The 14,801-nt window shown below is 49.4% G+C and overlaps 1 protein-coding gene across 5 annotated transcripts in view; it reads left to right on the top strand.

Annotated features, from left to right (window-relative positions):
• The window catches only part of LOC124023238 (protein artemis-like), a 35,024-nt gene that overhangs the window by 16,915 nt on the left and 3,308 nt on the right, over window positions 1-14,801 (top strand). For 4 of the 5 annotated variants that reach the window (XM_046337766.1, XM_046337763.1, XM_046337764.1 and 1 more), the window contains exons 7-12: window positions 107-179; window positions 8,852-8,992; window positions 9,639-9,740; window positions 11,185-11,321; window positions 12,149-12,203; window positions 12,293-12,381. In XM_046337766.1, the coding sequence (XP_046193722.1) occupies window positions 107-179; window positions 8,852-8,992; window positions 9,639-9,740; window positions 11,185-11,321; window positions 12,149-12,203; window positions 12,293-12,381 (597 nt within the window). The remainder of the gene's footprint in view (window positions 1-106; window positions 180-8,851; window positions 8,993-9,638; window positions 9,741-11,184; window positions 11,322-12,148; window positions 12,204-12,292; window positions 12,382-14,801) is intronic. The other variant, XM_046337765.1, reaches the window with a different exon arrangement.

Here is a 14,801-nt window from a genome sequence, read left to right as displayed (position 1 = left end):
CATCCGAGCCCTAACCAGCACACAGGAGACAACACACCAAGTAAAACCTAGGCAATATACAGTGGTCCTCAGTTCCAATGCCAGACAGTGTGCTGTGTCGTTTCAGGGTGAAAGACATCAAGAGTGTGTATCTGGACTCCACCTTTTACGACCCTCGCTTCTACCAGATCCCCAGCAGGGTGAGTGTGTGGGATTCTGAGAGCACTACACAGAGAGAGAGAGAGAGCTACACGCAGAGAGAGAGAGCTACACGCAGAGAGAGAGAGCTACACGCAGAGAGAGAGCTACACGCAGAGAGAGAGAGCTACACGCAGAGAGAGAGAGCTACACGCAGAGAGAGAGAGAGCTACACGCAGAGAGAGAGAGAGCTACACGCAGAGAGAGAGAGAGCTACACGCAGAGAGAGAGAGAGCTACACGCAGAGAGAGAGAGAGAGCTACACGCAGAGAGAGAGAGAGCTACACGCAGAGAGAGCTACACGCAGAGAGAGAGAGAGAGAGCTACACGCAGAGAGAGAGAGAGAGCTACACGCAGAGAGAGAGAGCTACACGCAGAGAGAGAGAGAGCTACACGCAGAGAGAGAGAGAGCTACACGCAGAGAGAGAGAGAGAGAGCTACACGCAGAGAGAGAGAGAGAGCTACACGCAGAGAGAGAGAGAGAGCTACACGCAGAGAGAGAGAGAGAGCTACACGCAGAGAGAGAGAGCTACACGCAGAGAGAGCTACACGCAGAGAGAGAGAGAGAGCTACACGCAGAGAGAGAGAGAGAGCTACACGCAGAGACACGAGAGAGAGAGAGAGAGCTACACGCAGAGAGAGAGAGAGCTACACGCAGAGAGAGAGAGAGCTACACGCAGAGAGAGAGAGCTACACGCAGAGAGAGAGAGAGCTACACGCAGAGAGAGAGAGAGCTACACGAGAGAGAGAGAGAGCTACACGCAGAGAGAGAGAGAGCTACACGAGAGAGAGAGAGAGCTACAGAGAGAGAGAGAGCTACACGCAGAGAGAGAGAGAGCTACACGCAGAGAGAGAGAGAGAGAGAGAGAGAGAGCTACACAGAGAGAGAGAGAGAGCTACACGCAGAGAGAGAGAGAGAGAGAGAGCTACACACAGAGAGAGAGAGAGAGAGCTACACACAGAGAGAGAGAGAGAGAGCTACACACACAGAGAGAGAGAGCTACACACACAGAGAGAGAGAGAGAGCCACGCACAGAGAGAGAGAGAGAGCTACGCACAGAGAGAGAGAGAGCTACGCACAGAGAGAGCTACGCACAGAGAGAGAGAGAGCTACGCACAGAGAGAGAGAGAGCTACGCACAGAGAGAGAGAGAGCTACGCACAGAGAGAGAGAGAGCTACGCACAGAGAGAGAGAGAGCTACGCACAGAGAGAGAGAGCTACGCACAGAGAGAGAGAGAGCTACGCACAGAGAGCTACACACAGAGAGAGAGAGCTACACACAGAGAGAGAGAGCTACACACAGAGAGAGAGAGCTACACAGAGGGAGAGAGAGAGCTACGCGCAGAGAGAGAGAGCTACACGCAGAGAGAGAGAGCTACACGTAGAGAGAGAGAGAGCTACACGCAGAGAGAGAGAGAGCTACACGCAGAGAGAGAGAGAGAGCTACACGCAGAGAGAGAGAGAGAGCTACACGCAGAGAGAGAGAGAGAGCTACACGCAGAGAGAGAGAGAGAGCTACACGCAGAGAGAGAGAGAGAGCTACACGCAGAGAGAGAGAGCTACGCAGAGAGAGAGAGAGCTACGCAGAGAGAGAGAGAGAGAGAGAGCTACACGAGAGAGAGAGAGAGAGAGAGAGAGAGAGAGAGCTACACGCAGAGAGAGAGAGAGAGAGAGAGAGAGAGCTACACGCAGAGAGAGAGAGAGACCTACACGCAGAGAGAGAGAGAGAGAGCTACACGCAGAGAGAAAGAGAGCTACACGCAGAGAGGGAGAGAGAGAGCTACACGCAGAGAGAGAGAGCTACACGCAGAGAGAGAGAGCTACACGCAGAGAGAGAGAGCTACACGCAGAGAGAGAGAGCTACACGCAGAGAGAGAGAGCTACACGCAGAGAGAGAGAGCTACACGCAGAGAGAGAGAGCTACACGCAGAGAGAGAGAGCTACACGCAGAGAGAGAGAGCTACACGCAGAGAGAGAGAGCTACACGCAGAGAGAGAGAGAGAGCTACACGCAGAGAGAGAGAGAGAGCTACACGCAGAGAGGGAGAGAGAGAGCTACACACAGAGAGAGCTACACGCAGAGAGAGAGAGAGAGAGAGAGCTACACGCAGAGAGAGAGAGAGAGAGAGAGAGCTACACGCAGAGAGAGAGAGAGAGCTACACGCAGAGAGGGAGAGAGAGAGCTACACACAGAGAGAGCTACACGCAGAGAGAGAGAGAGAGAGCTACACACACAGAGAGAGAGAGAGAGCTACACACACAGAGAGAGAGAGAGCTACGCACACAGAGAGAGAGAGCTACGCACAGAGAGAGAGAGCTACGCACAGAGAGAGAGAGAGAGCTACGCACAGAGAGAGAGAGAGAGCTACGCACAGAGAGAGAGAGCTACGCACAGAGAGAGAGAGCTACGCACAGAGAGAGAGAGAGCTACGCACAGAGAGAGAGAGAGCTACGCACAGAGAGAGAGAGAGCTACGCACAGAGAGAGAGAGAGCTACGCACAGAGAGAGAGAGAGCTACGCACAGAGAGCTACACAGAGAGAGAGCTACACACACAGAGAGATACACAGAGAGCTACACAGAGAGAGATACACAGAGAGCTACACAGAGAGAGCGAGAGCTACACACAGAGAGATACACAGAGAGCTACACAGAGAGAGAGAGAGCTACACACAGAGAGAGAGAGCTACACAGCCCTCTCTCTCTGAGTGAGAGCTCTCTCATCTCTCTGAGAGAGAGAGTGTAGCTCTCTCTCTCACAGTGAGCTCTCTCTCTCTGTGTGTAGCTCTCTCCTCTGTGTGAGAGCTCTCTCTCTGTGTGTAGCTCTCTGTGTGTAGCTCACACTACACAGAGAGAGAGCTCTCTCTCTACACTGTGAGAGCTCTCTCTCTCTCTGTGCGTAGCTCACACAGACTCTGAGAGTAGCTCTCTCTCTCTCTGTGCGTAGCTCTTTCTCTCAGAGTAGCTCTTTCTCTCTCTGTGCGAGCTCTCTCTCACACAGAGAGAGAGAGAGAGCTACACACTCTGTGAGAGAGAGCTACACACAGAGAGAGAGAGCTACAGAGAGAGAGAGAGCTACGCACAGAGAGAGAGAGAGCTACGCACAGAGAGAGAGAGAGCTACGCACAGAGAGAGAGAGAGCTACGCACAGAGAGAGAGAGAGCTACACACAGAGAGAGAGAGAGCTACACACAGAGAGAGAGAGCTACAGAGAGAGAGCTAGCAGAGAGAGAGAGAGCTACAGAGAGAGAGAGCTACGCACAGAGAGAGAGAGAGCTACGCACAGAGAGAGAGAGAGCTACGCACAGAGAGAGAGAGAGAGAGCTACACACAGAGAGAGAGAGAGAGAGCTACACACAGAGAGAGAGAGAGAGCTACACACAGAGAGAGAGAGAGCTACGCACAGAGAGAGAGAGAGAGCTACGCACAGAGAGAGAGAGAGCTACGCACAGAGAGAGAGAGAGCTACGCACAGAGAGAGAGAGCTACGCAGAGAGAGAGAGCTACGCACAGAGAGAGAGCTACGCACAGAGAGAGCTACGCACAGAGAGAGAGAGAGCTACGCACAGAGAGAGAGAGCTACGCACAGAGAGAGAGAGAGCTACACACAGAAAGAGAGAGAGCTACGCACAGAGAGCTACACAGAGAGATAGAGCTACACAGAGAGCTACACAGAGAGAGAGAGAGCTACACACAGAGAGAGAGAGAGCTACACAGAGAGAGAGAGAGCTACACACACAGAGAGAGAGAGAGCTACGCACAGAGAGAGAGCTACGCACAGAGAGAGAGAGAGCTACACACAGAGAGAGAGAGAGCTACACACAGAGAGAGAGAGAGCTACAGAGAGAGAGAGAGAGCTACACACAGAGAGAGAGAGAGCTACGCAGAGAGAGAGAGAGAGAGAGAGCTACACACAGAGAGAGAGAGAGCTACACACAGAGAGAGAGAGAGAGCTACACACAGAGAGAGAGCTACACACAGAGAGAGAGAGAGCTACACACAGAGAGAGAGAGAGCTACACACAGAGAGAGAGAGAGCTACGCACAGAGAGAGAGAGCTACGCACAGAGAGAGAGAGAGAGAGCTACGCACAGAGAGAGAGAGAGAGAGCTACGCACAGAGAGAGAGAGCTACGCACAGAGAGAGAGAGAGCTACGCACAGAGAGAGAGAGCTACGCACAGAGAGAGAGAGAGCTACGCACAGAGAGAGAGAGAGCTACGCACAGAGAGAGAGAGAGCTACGCACAGAGAGAGAGAGAGCTACGCACAGAGAGAGAGAGAGCTATGCACAGAGAGAGAGAGAGCTACGCACAGAGAGAGAGAGAGCTACGCACAGAGAGCTACACAGAGAGATAGAGCTACACACAGAGAGAGAGCTACACAGAGAGAGATAGAGCTACACAGAGAGAGGGAGAGCTACACAAAGAGAGGGAGAGCTACACAGAGAGAGAGAGAGCTACACACAGAGAGCTACACAGAGAGAGAGAGAGCTACACACAGAGAGAGCGAGAGAGCTACACAGAGAGAGAGAGAGAGAGCTACACACAGAGAGAGCTACACAGAGAGAGAGCTACACAGAGAGAGCTACACAGAGAGAGAGAGAGCTACACAAAGAGAGGGAGAGCTACACACAGAGGGAGAGCTACACACAGAGAGGGAGAGCTACACACAGAGAGAGAGAGCTACATACAGAGAGAGAGAGCTACACACAGAGAGATACACAGAGAGAGAGAGCTACACAGAGAGAGAGAGCTACACACAGAGAGCTACACAGAGAGAGAGAGCTACACACACAGAGAGAGAGCTACACACAGAGAGAGAGAGCTACACACAGAGAGAGAGAGCTACACACAGAGAGCTACACACAGAGAGCTACACAGAGGGAGAGAGCTACACAGAGGGAGAGAGAGCTACACAGAGGGAGAGAGCTACACACAGAGAGATACACAGAGAGCTACACAGAGAGAGAGAGCTACACACAGAGAGATACACAGAGAGAGAGAGAGACACACAGAGAGCTACACAGAGAGAGAGAGAGAGCTACACAGAGAGAGAGAGCTACACACAGAGAGAGAGAGAGCTACACACAGAGAGAGAGAGAGCTACACACAGAGAGAGAGCTACACAGAGAGAGAGAGAGCTACACAGAGAGAGAGAGAGAGAGCTACACACAGAGAGAGAGAGAGCTACACACAGAGAGAGAGAGAGCTACACACAGAGAGAGAGCTACACACAGAGAGAGCTACACACAGAGAGAGAGAGAGAGCTACACAGAGAGAGAGAGAGAGCTACACACAGAGAGAGCGAGAGCTACACACAGAGAGAGCGAGAGCTACACAGAGAGAGCGAGAGAGCTACAGAGAGAGAGAGAGAGATACACAGAGAGAGAGAGAGCTACACAGAGAGAGAGAGAGAGCTACACACAGAGAGAGAGAGAGCTACACACAGAGAGAGAGAGAGAGAGCTACACACACAGAGAGAGAGAGAGAGAGCTACACACACAGAGAGAGAGAGAGCTACACACAGAGAGAGAGAGAGCTACACACAGAGAGAGAGAGAGCTACACACAGAGAGAGAGAGAGCTACACACAGAGAGAGAGCTACACACAGAGAGAGAGCTACACACAGAGAGAGAGAGCTACACACAGAGAGAGAGAGAGAGCTACACACACAGAGAGAGAGAGAGAGAGAGCTACACAGAGAGAGAGAGAGAGAGAGCTACACAGAGAGAGAGAGAGAGCTACACACAGAGAGAGAGAGAGCTACACACAGAGAGAGAGAGAGCTACACACAGAGAGAGAGAGAGCTACACACAGAGAGAGAGAGCTACACAGAGAGAGAGAGAGCTACACAGAGCGAGAGAGCGCTACACAGAGCGAGAGAGCGCTACACAGAGCGAGAGAGCGCTACACAGAGCGAGAGAGAGCGCTACACAGAGAGAGAGAGAGCGCTACACAGAGAGAGAGCACTACACAGAGAGCTACACAGAGAGAGAGAGCTACACAGAGAGAGAGAGCTACACAGAGAGAGAGAGCTACACAGAGAGAGAGAGAGCTACACACAGAGAGAGAGCTACACACAGAGAGAGCTACAGAGAGAGAGAGAGCTACACAGAGAGAGAGAGAGAGCTACACAGAGAGAGAGAGAGAGCTACACAGAGAGAGAGAGAGAGCTACACAGAGAGAGAGCTACACACAGAGAGAGAGCTACACACAGAGAGAGAGAGCTACACACAGAGAGAGAGAGAGAGCTACACAGAGAGAGAGAGAGAGCTACACAGAGAGAGAGAGAGAGAGCTACACAGAGAGAGAGAGAGAGAGCACTACACAGAGAGAGAGAGAGAGAGCACTACACAGAGAGAGAGAGAGAGCACTACACAGAGAGAGAGAGAGAGAGAGCTACACACAGAGAGAGAGAGCTACACACAGAGAGAGAGAGCTACACACAGAGAGAGAGAGCTACACACAGACAGAGAGAGAGAGAGCGAGCTACAGACAGACAGAGAGAGAGAGAGCGAGCTACACACAGAGAGAGAGAGAGCGAGCTACACACAGAGAGAGAGAGAGCGAGCTACACACAGAGAGAGAGAGAGCGAGCTACACACAGAGAGAGAGAGAGCGAGCTACACACAGAGAGAGAGAGAGCGAGCTACACACAGAGAGAGAGAGAGCGAGCTACACACAGAGAGAGAGAGAGCTACACACAGAGAGAGAGAGCGCTACACAGAGCGAGAGAGCGCTACACAGAGAGAGAGAGAGAGAGCGCTACACAGAGAGAGAGAGCACTACACAGAGAGAGAGAGCTACACAGAGAGCTACACAGAGAGCTACACAGAGAGAGAGAGCTACACAGAGAGAGAGAGAGCTACACACAGAGAGAGAGAGCTACACACAGAGAGAGAGAGCTACACACAGAGAGAGAGAGCTACACACACAGAGAGAGAGCTACACACACAGAGAGAGAGCTACACACAGAGAGAGAGAGAGAGAGAGAGAGAGAGCTACACACAGAGAGAGAGAGAGCTACACACAGAGAGAGAGATACACAGAGAGAGAGAGAGCACTACACAGAGAGCTACACAGAGCGCTACACAGAGAGCTACACAGAGAGAGAGAGCTACACACAGAGAGAGAGAGCTACACAGAGAGAGAGAGAGCTACACACAGAGAGAGAGAGCTACACACAGAGAGAGAGAGCTACACACAGAGAGAGAGAGCTACACACAGAGAGAGAGCGCTACACACAGAGAGAGAGAGCGCTACACACAGAGAGAGAGAGAGCGCTACACACAGAGAGAGAGAGAGAGCTACACAGAGAGAGAGAGAGAGCTACACACAGAGAGAGAGAGAGCTACACACAGAGAGAGAGAGAGAGAGCTACACACAGAGAGAGAGAGAGAGAGAGAGCTACACAGAGAGAGAGAGAGAGAGAGCACTACACAGAGAGAGAGAGAGCACTACACAGAGAGAGAGAGAGCTACACACACAGAGAGAGAGAGCTACACACAGAGAGAGAGCTACACAGAGAGAGAGCTACACAGAGAGAGAGAGAGAGCTACACACAGAGAGAGAGAGCTACAGAGAGAGAGAGAGAGAGAGCTACACAGAGAGAGAGAGAGAGAGCTACACAGAGAGAGAGAGAGAGAGCTACACACAGAGAGAGAGAGCTACACACAGAGAGAGAGAGCTACACACAGAGAGAGAGCTACACAGAGAGAGAGAGCTACACAGAGCGAGAGAGCGCTACACAGAGCGAGAGAGCGCTACACAGAGAGAGAGAGAGCACTACACAGAGAGAGAGAGCACTACACAGAGAGAGAGAGCTACACAGAGAGCTACAGAGAGAGAGAGAGCTACACAGAGAGAGAGAGCTACACACAGAGAGAGAGAGAGAGAGCTACACACAGAGAGAGAGAGAGCACTACACAGAGAGAGAGAGCACTACACAGAGAGAGAGCTACACACACAGAGAGAGAGAGAGCTACACACAGAGAGAGAGAGAGAGCTACACACACAGAGAGAGAGAGCTACACAGAGAGAGAGAGAGAGCTACACACAGAGAGAGAGAGAGAGCTACACACAGAGAGAGAGAGAGCTACACACACAGAGAGAGAGAGAGCTACACACAGAGAGAGAGAGAGAGCTACACACAGAGAGAGAGAGAGAGAGCTACACACAGAGAGAGAGAGAGAGCTACACACAGAGAGAGAGAGAGAGCTACACACAGAGAGAGAGCGCTACACACAGAGAGAGAGCGCTACACAGAGAGAGAGAGAGCTACACACAGAGAGAGAGCACTACACAGAGAGAGAGAGAGAGCTACACAGAGAGAGAGAGAGAGCTACACAGAGAGAGAGAGCTACACAGAGAGAGAGCTACACAGAGAGAGAGAGAGAGCTACACACAGAGAGAGAGAGCTACACAGAGAGCTACACAGAGAGAGATCTACACAGAGAGCTACACAGAGAGAGAGAGAGAGCTACACAGGGAGAGATCTATAGAGCAAGAGAGAGGGGAGAGAGCGAGAGCTACACAGAGAGAGAGCTAGAGAGAGCTACAGGGGGAGAGAGAGAGAGCTGCAGAGTGTGTGTGTAGGAGACGTGTCTACATGCCTATCCGGGGGCTGGTACAGGAGTGTGTGTGTGTGTGTGTGTGTGTGTGTGTGTGTGTGTGTGTAGGAGACGTGTCTACATGCTATCCGGGGGCTGGTACAGGACTGGGTCAGTAGGAGTGTGTACCATACAGTGTGGCTGAATTGTAAAGCTGCATATGGATATGAATACCTCTTCACTAACCTGGGGGACGAGTTTCACACACAGGTAGGTGACCAACACTTAAAAAACCTCTTAAGGATCCGCCCCCTTTTTCAATTTCCACCTAAAATAACATACCCAAATCTAACTGTCTGTAGCTCAGGAAGAAAGGATATTCTTGGTTCCATTTGAAAGGAAACACTTTGACGTTTGTGGAAATGTGAAATGAATGTAGGAGAATAACAACACAAAGAAATAACTTTTTTTGTACCATTTATCTTTAAAATGCAAGAGAAAGGCCATAATGTATTATTCCAGCCCAGGTGACATTTAGATTTTGGCCACTAGATGGCAGCAGTATGTGCACAGTTTTAGACTGATCCAATGAACCATTGCATTTCTTTAAAATGTTGTATCAAGACTGCCCAAATGTGCCTAATTTGTTTATTAATAACTAAGTTCTCAGACAATAGCATGATATTATTTCACTGTAACAGCTACTGTACATTGGACAGTACAGTTAGATGAACAAGAATTTAAGCTTTCTGACTATCAGATATGACTGTTCTTGTTACTTACAACCTCATACTAATCACATTGGCCTACGTTAGCTCAACTGTCCCATGGATGGGACACCGATACCAAATAAGATTTATTTTAAACACACACTTTGTTAAGCATGACAAATAATGACACATGGTGTGTGTTGTAGATTCATGTCAAAAGCCTGGACATGTTTAAGAAGATGCCAGAGATTCTGAGTCATGTGACCACGGATCGAGCCACTCAGATCCATGCCTGCCGGCACCCCAAGGTAACGCTGTTACACGCCCCCTTTCTCTTAGAAACCCCTAACCAATGGAAACATGTTGTGGTGTAGGATGAGGAGTCCTGACCAATGGAAACATGTTGTGGTGTAGGATGAGGAGTCCTGACCAATGGAAACATGTTGTGGTGTAGGATGAGGAGTCCTGACCAATGGAAACATGTTGTGGTGTAGGATGAGGAGTCCTGACCAATGGAAACATGTTGTGGTGTAGGATGAGGAGTCCTGACCAATGGAAACATGTTGTGGTGTAGGATGAGGAGTCCTGACCAATGGAAACATGTTGTGGTGTAGGATGAGGAGTCCTGACCAATGGAAACATGTTGTGGTGTAGGATGAGGAGTCCTGACCAATGGAAACATGTTGTGGTGTAGGATGAGGAGTCCTGACCAATGGAAACATGTTGTGGTGTAGGATGAGGAGTCCTGACCAATGGAAACATGTTGTTGAGGAGTGACCAATGGAAACATGTTGTGGGAGGATGGAGTCTGACCAATGGAAACATGTTGTGGTGTAGGATGAGGAGTCCTGACCAATGGAAACATGTTGTGGTGTAGGATGAGGAGTCCTGACCAATGGAAACATGTCGTGGTGTAGGATGAGGAGCTCTAACCAATGGAAACATGTCGTGGTGTAGGATGAGGAGCCCTAACCAATAGAAACATGTCGTTGTGTAGGAGGAGGAGCCCTAACCAATAGAAACATGTTGTTGTGTAGGAGGAGGAGCCCTAACCAATAGAAACATGTTGTTGTGTAGGAGGAGGAGCCCTAACCAATAGAAACATGTTGTTGTGTAGGAGGAGGAGCCCTAACCAATAGAAACATGTTGTTGTGTAGGATGAGGAGCCCTAACCAATAGAAACATGTTGTTGTGTAGGATGAGGAGCCCTAACCAATAGAAACATGTTGTTGTGTAGGAGGAGGAGCCCTAACCAATAGAAACATGTTGTTGTGTAGGATGAGGAGCCCTAACCAATATAAACATGTCGTTGTGTAGGAGGAGGAGCCCTAACCAATAGAAACATGTTGTTGTGTAGGAGGAGGAGCCCTAACCAATAGAAACATGTTGTGTAGGAGGAGGAGCCCTAACCAATAGAAACATGTTGTTGTGTAGGAGGAGGAGCCCTAACCAATAGAAACATGTTGTTGTGTAGGAGGAGGAGCCCTAACCAATAGAAACATGTTGTTGTGTAGGAGGAGGAGCCCTAACCAATAGAAACATGTTGTTGTGTAGGAGGAGGAGCCAACCAATAGAAACATGTTGTTGTGTAGGAGGAGGAGCCCTAACCAATAGAAACATGTTGTTGTGTAGGAGGAGGAGCCCTAACCAATAGAAACATGTCGTTGTGTAGGAGGAGGAGCCCTAACCAATAGAAACATGTCGTTGTGTAGGAGGAGGAGCCCTAACCAATAGAAACATGTCGTTGTGTAGGAGGAGGGGTTTGTTCCTGCCAGCAGGCTGCCGTGTGGCTCCTCAGCATCAGATGGGACTCCTCTAAACATCATCAGTATCAAACCCTCCACTATGTGGTTTGGAGAGAGAACCCAGAGGACTAAGGTTATCATCAGGTACACACACAGAGAGAACCCAGAGGATTAAGGTTATCATCAGGTACACACACAGAGAGAACCCAGAGGACTAAGGTTATCATCAGGTACACACACAGAGAGAACCCAGAGGACTAAGGTTATCATCAGGTACACACACAGAGAGAACCCAGAGGACTAAGGTTATCATCAGGTACACACACACACAGAGAGAACCCAGAGGACTAAGGTTATCAGGTACACACAGAGAGAACCCAGAGGACTAAGGTTATCATCAGGTACACACAGAGAGAACACAGAGGACTAAGGTTATCATCAGGTACACACAGAGAGAACCCAGAGGACTAAGGTTATCATCAGGTACACACAGAGAGAACACAGATGACTAAGGTTATCATCAGGTACACACACAGAGAACCCAGAGGACTAAGGTTATCATCAGGTACACAGAGAGAGAACCCAGAGGACTAAGGTTATCATCAGGTACACACACTCAGAAACACACAAACACACACTCACACTCAGAGAAACACACACATACACACACACACTCACACTCAGAGAAACACACACACACAGAGAAACACACACACACACTCACACTCAGAGAAACACACACACACTCACACTCAGAGAAACACACTCACACTCAGAGAAACACACACACGCTCAGAGAAACACACACACACACACACACACACACACACACACACACACACACACACACACACACACACACACACACACACACACACACACACACACACACACACACACACACACACACACACACACACACTCAGAGAAACACACACACATTATCTTACACAGATGTGTAATGTTTTCAGGACAGGTGCCAGTTCCTACAGAGCCTGCTTTTCCTTCCACTCATCCTACTCTGAGGTGAGACACCTGCCTGCCTATCTGTCTGTCTGCCTCGGTCTGTGCCTGTCTGCCTCTGTGTGATACTCTTCTCTTCTTCCTGTTTCCAGATTAAAGACTTCCTGTCTTATCTCCAGCCAATCAACATCTACCCCAGTGTCATTCCTATTGGCCGAACTTACGCTGATGTCACGGAGCTGTGAGCCAGTCATCCTCTATACACTGAATGTCTTCTCTACACCCCAACTCCCTAATACCCCATTATGCCCCAACCCCCTAATACCCATACCCCAACCCCCTAATACCCCATTATGCCCCAACCCCTAATACCCATACCCCAACCCCCTAATACCCCAGTCCCCAACATTCCCCAACCCCTAATACCCCATTATGCCCCAACCCCTAATACCCATACCCCAACCCCTAATACCCGTACCCCAACCCCCTAATACCCATACCCCAACCCCTAATACCCGTACCCCAACCCCCTAATACCCGTACCCCAACCCCTAATACCCGTACCCCAACCCCGTAATACCCGTACCCCAACCCCCTAATACCCTTACCCCCAACCCCTAATACCCTTACCCCAACCCCTAATACCCTTACCCCAACCCCTAATACCCTTACCCCAACCCCTAATACCCTTACCCCAACCCCTAATACCCATACCCCAACCCCTAATACCCCAACCCCTAATACCCATACCCCTAATACCCCAACCCCTAATACCCATACCCCAACCCCTAATACCCTTACCCCAACCCCCTAATACCCTTACCCCAACCCCTAATACCCTTACCCCAACCCCTAATACCCTTACCCCAACCCCCTAATACCCTTACCCCAACCCCTAATACCCTTACCCCAACCCCTAATACCCCAGTCCCCAACATTCCCCAACCCCTAATACCCATACCCCAACCCCTAATACCCCAATCCCCAACCCCCTAATACCCCATTATGCCCCAACCCCTAATACCCCAATCCCATTATGCCCCAACCCCCTAATACCCTTACCCCAACCCCTTAATACCCCAATCCCCAACTCCTAATACCCCAATCCCCAACCCCTAATACCCCAATCCCCAACTCCCTAATACCCCAATCCCCAACTCCCTAATACCCATACCCCAACTCCCTAATACCCCAGTCCCCAACATTCCCCAACCCCTAATACCCATACCCCAACTCCCTAATACCCATACCCCAACTCCCTAATACCCCAGTCCCCAACATTCCCCAACCCCTAATACCCATACCCCAACCCCTAATACCCATACCCCAACCCCCTAATACCCACACCCCAACTCCCTAATACCCCATTCCCCAACATTCCCCAACCCCTAATACCCCAGTCCCCAACATTCCCCAACCCCTAATACCCATACCCCTAATAACCATACCCCAACCCCTAATACCCGTACCCCAACCCCTAATACCCCATTATGCCCCAACCCCCTAATACCCATATGCCCTAATACCCATACCCCAACCCCTTACACTACGAAACAAAGTTAAATGATATAAAGAATGATAGTAAAAAGCTTTGGGTAACCTTAAATCACATTTTTGGGATAAAAAGCCAACTCTGCTCCTTCATTCATTGAAACAGATGGCTCATTCATCTCAACCTACTTTAATTACTTTTCATTGGCAAGATAATCAAACTTAGGGATGATATGCCAGCAACAAATGCTGACACTACACATCCAAGTATATCTGACCATATAATGAAAGACACAAATTGTACTTTTTAATTCCGTAAAGTCAGTGTCTAGGAGGTGATTATTGTTGTCTGTCAACAACGACAAGCCACCAGGGTCTGACAATCTCGATGGAAAGTTACTGAGGATGATAAGACGATATTGCCACTCCTATTTGCCACATCTTCAATCCAAGCCTACTAGAGAGTGTGTGCCTTCAGGCTTGGAGGGAAGCTAAAGTCATTCTGCCACCTAAGAATAGTAAAGCCCCCTTTACTGGCTCAAATAGCCAACCAATCAGCCTGTTACCACCAACACTTAGTAAACTTCTGGAACAAATGGTGTTTGACCAGATACAATGCTGTTTCACCCTAAACAAATTGACAACAGACTTTCAGCACGCTTATGGAGAAGGACATTCAACAAGCACAGCACTTACACAAATGACTGATGATTGGCTGAGAGAAATTGATGATAAAATTATTGTGGGGGATGTCTTGTTAGACTTCAGTGCAGATTTGGACATGATTGATCATAGTCTGCTGCTGGAAAGACATGTGTGTTATGGCTTTATACCCCCTGCTATAATGTGGATGAAGGGTTACCTGTCCAACAGAACAGAGGGTGTTCTTTAATGGAAGCCTCTCCAACATAATCCAGGTAGAATCAGGCATTCTCCAGGGCAGCTGTTTAGGACCCTTGCTGTTTTAAATTTTATTCTAGAATTGATTAAATGTTTTTTTTTCTCCTCATACCCCAATAATAACAAAGCAAGACATTTTTGCAAATGTATCAAATATTTAAAAAATATCACATTTATATAAGTACTCAGACCCTTTACTCAGTACTTTGAAGCACCTTTGGCAGAGTTTATAGCCTCAAGTCTTCTTGGGTATGATGCTACAAGTTTGGC

This window comes from Oncorhynchus gorbuscha, unplaced genomic scaffold (genome assembly GCF_021184085.1).
Source record: "Oncorhynchus gorbuscha isolate QuinsamMale2020 ecotype Even-year unplaced genomic scaffold, OgorEven_v1.0 Un_scaffold_1562, whole genome shotgun sequence".
Taxonomy (NCBI): domain Eukaryota; kingdom Metazoa; phylum Chordata; class Actinopteri; order Salmoniformes; family Salmonidae; genus Oncorhynchus; species Oncorhynchus gorbuscha.
Note: the sequence above shows the minus strand (reverse complement) of the source record. Positions and strands in the feature narration are given on the sequence as shown.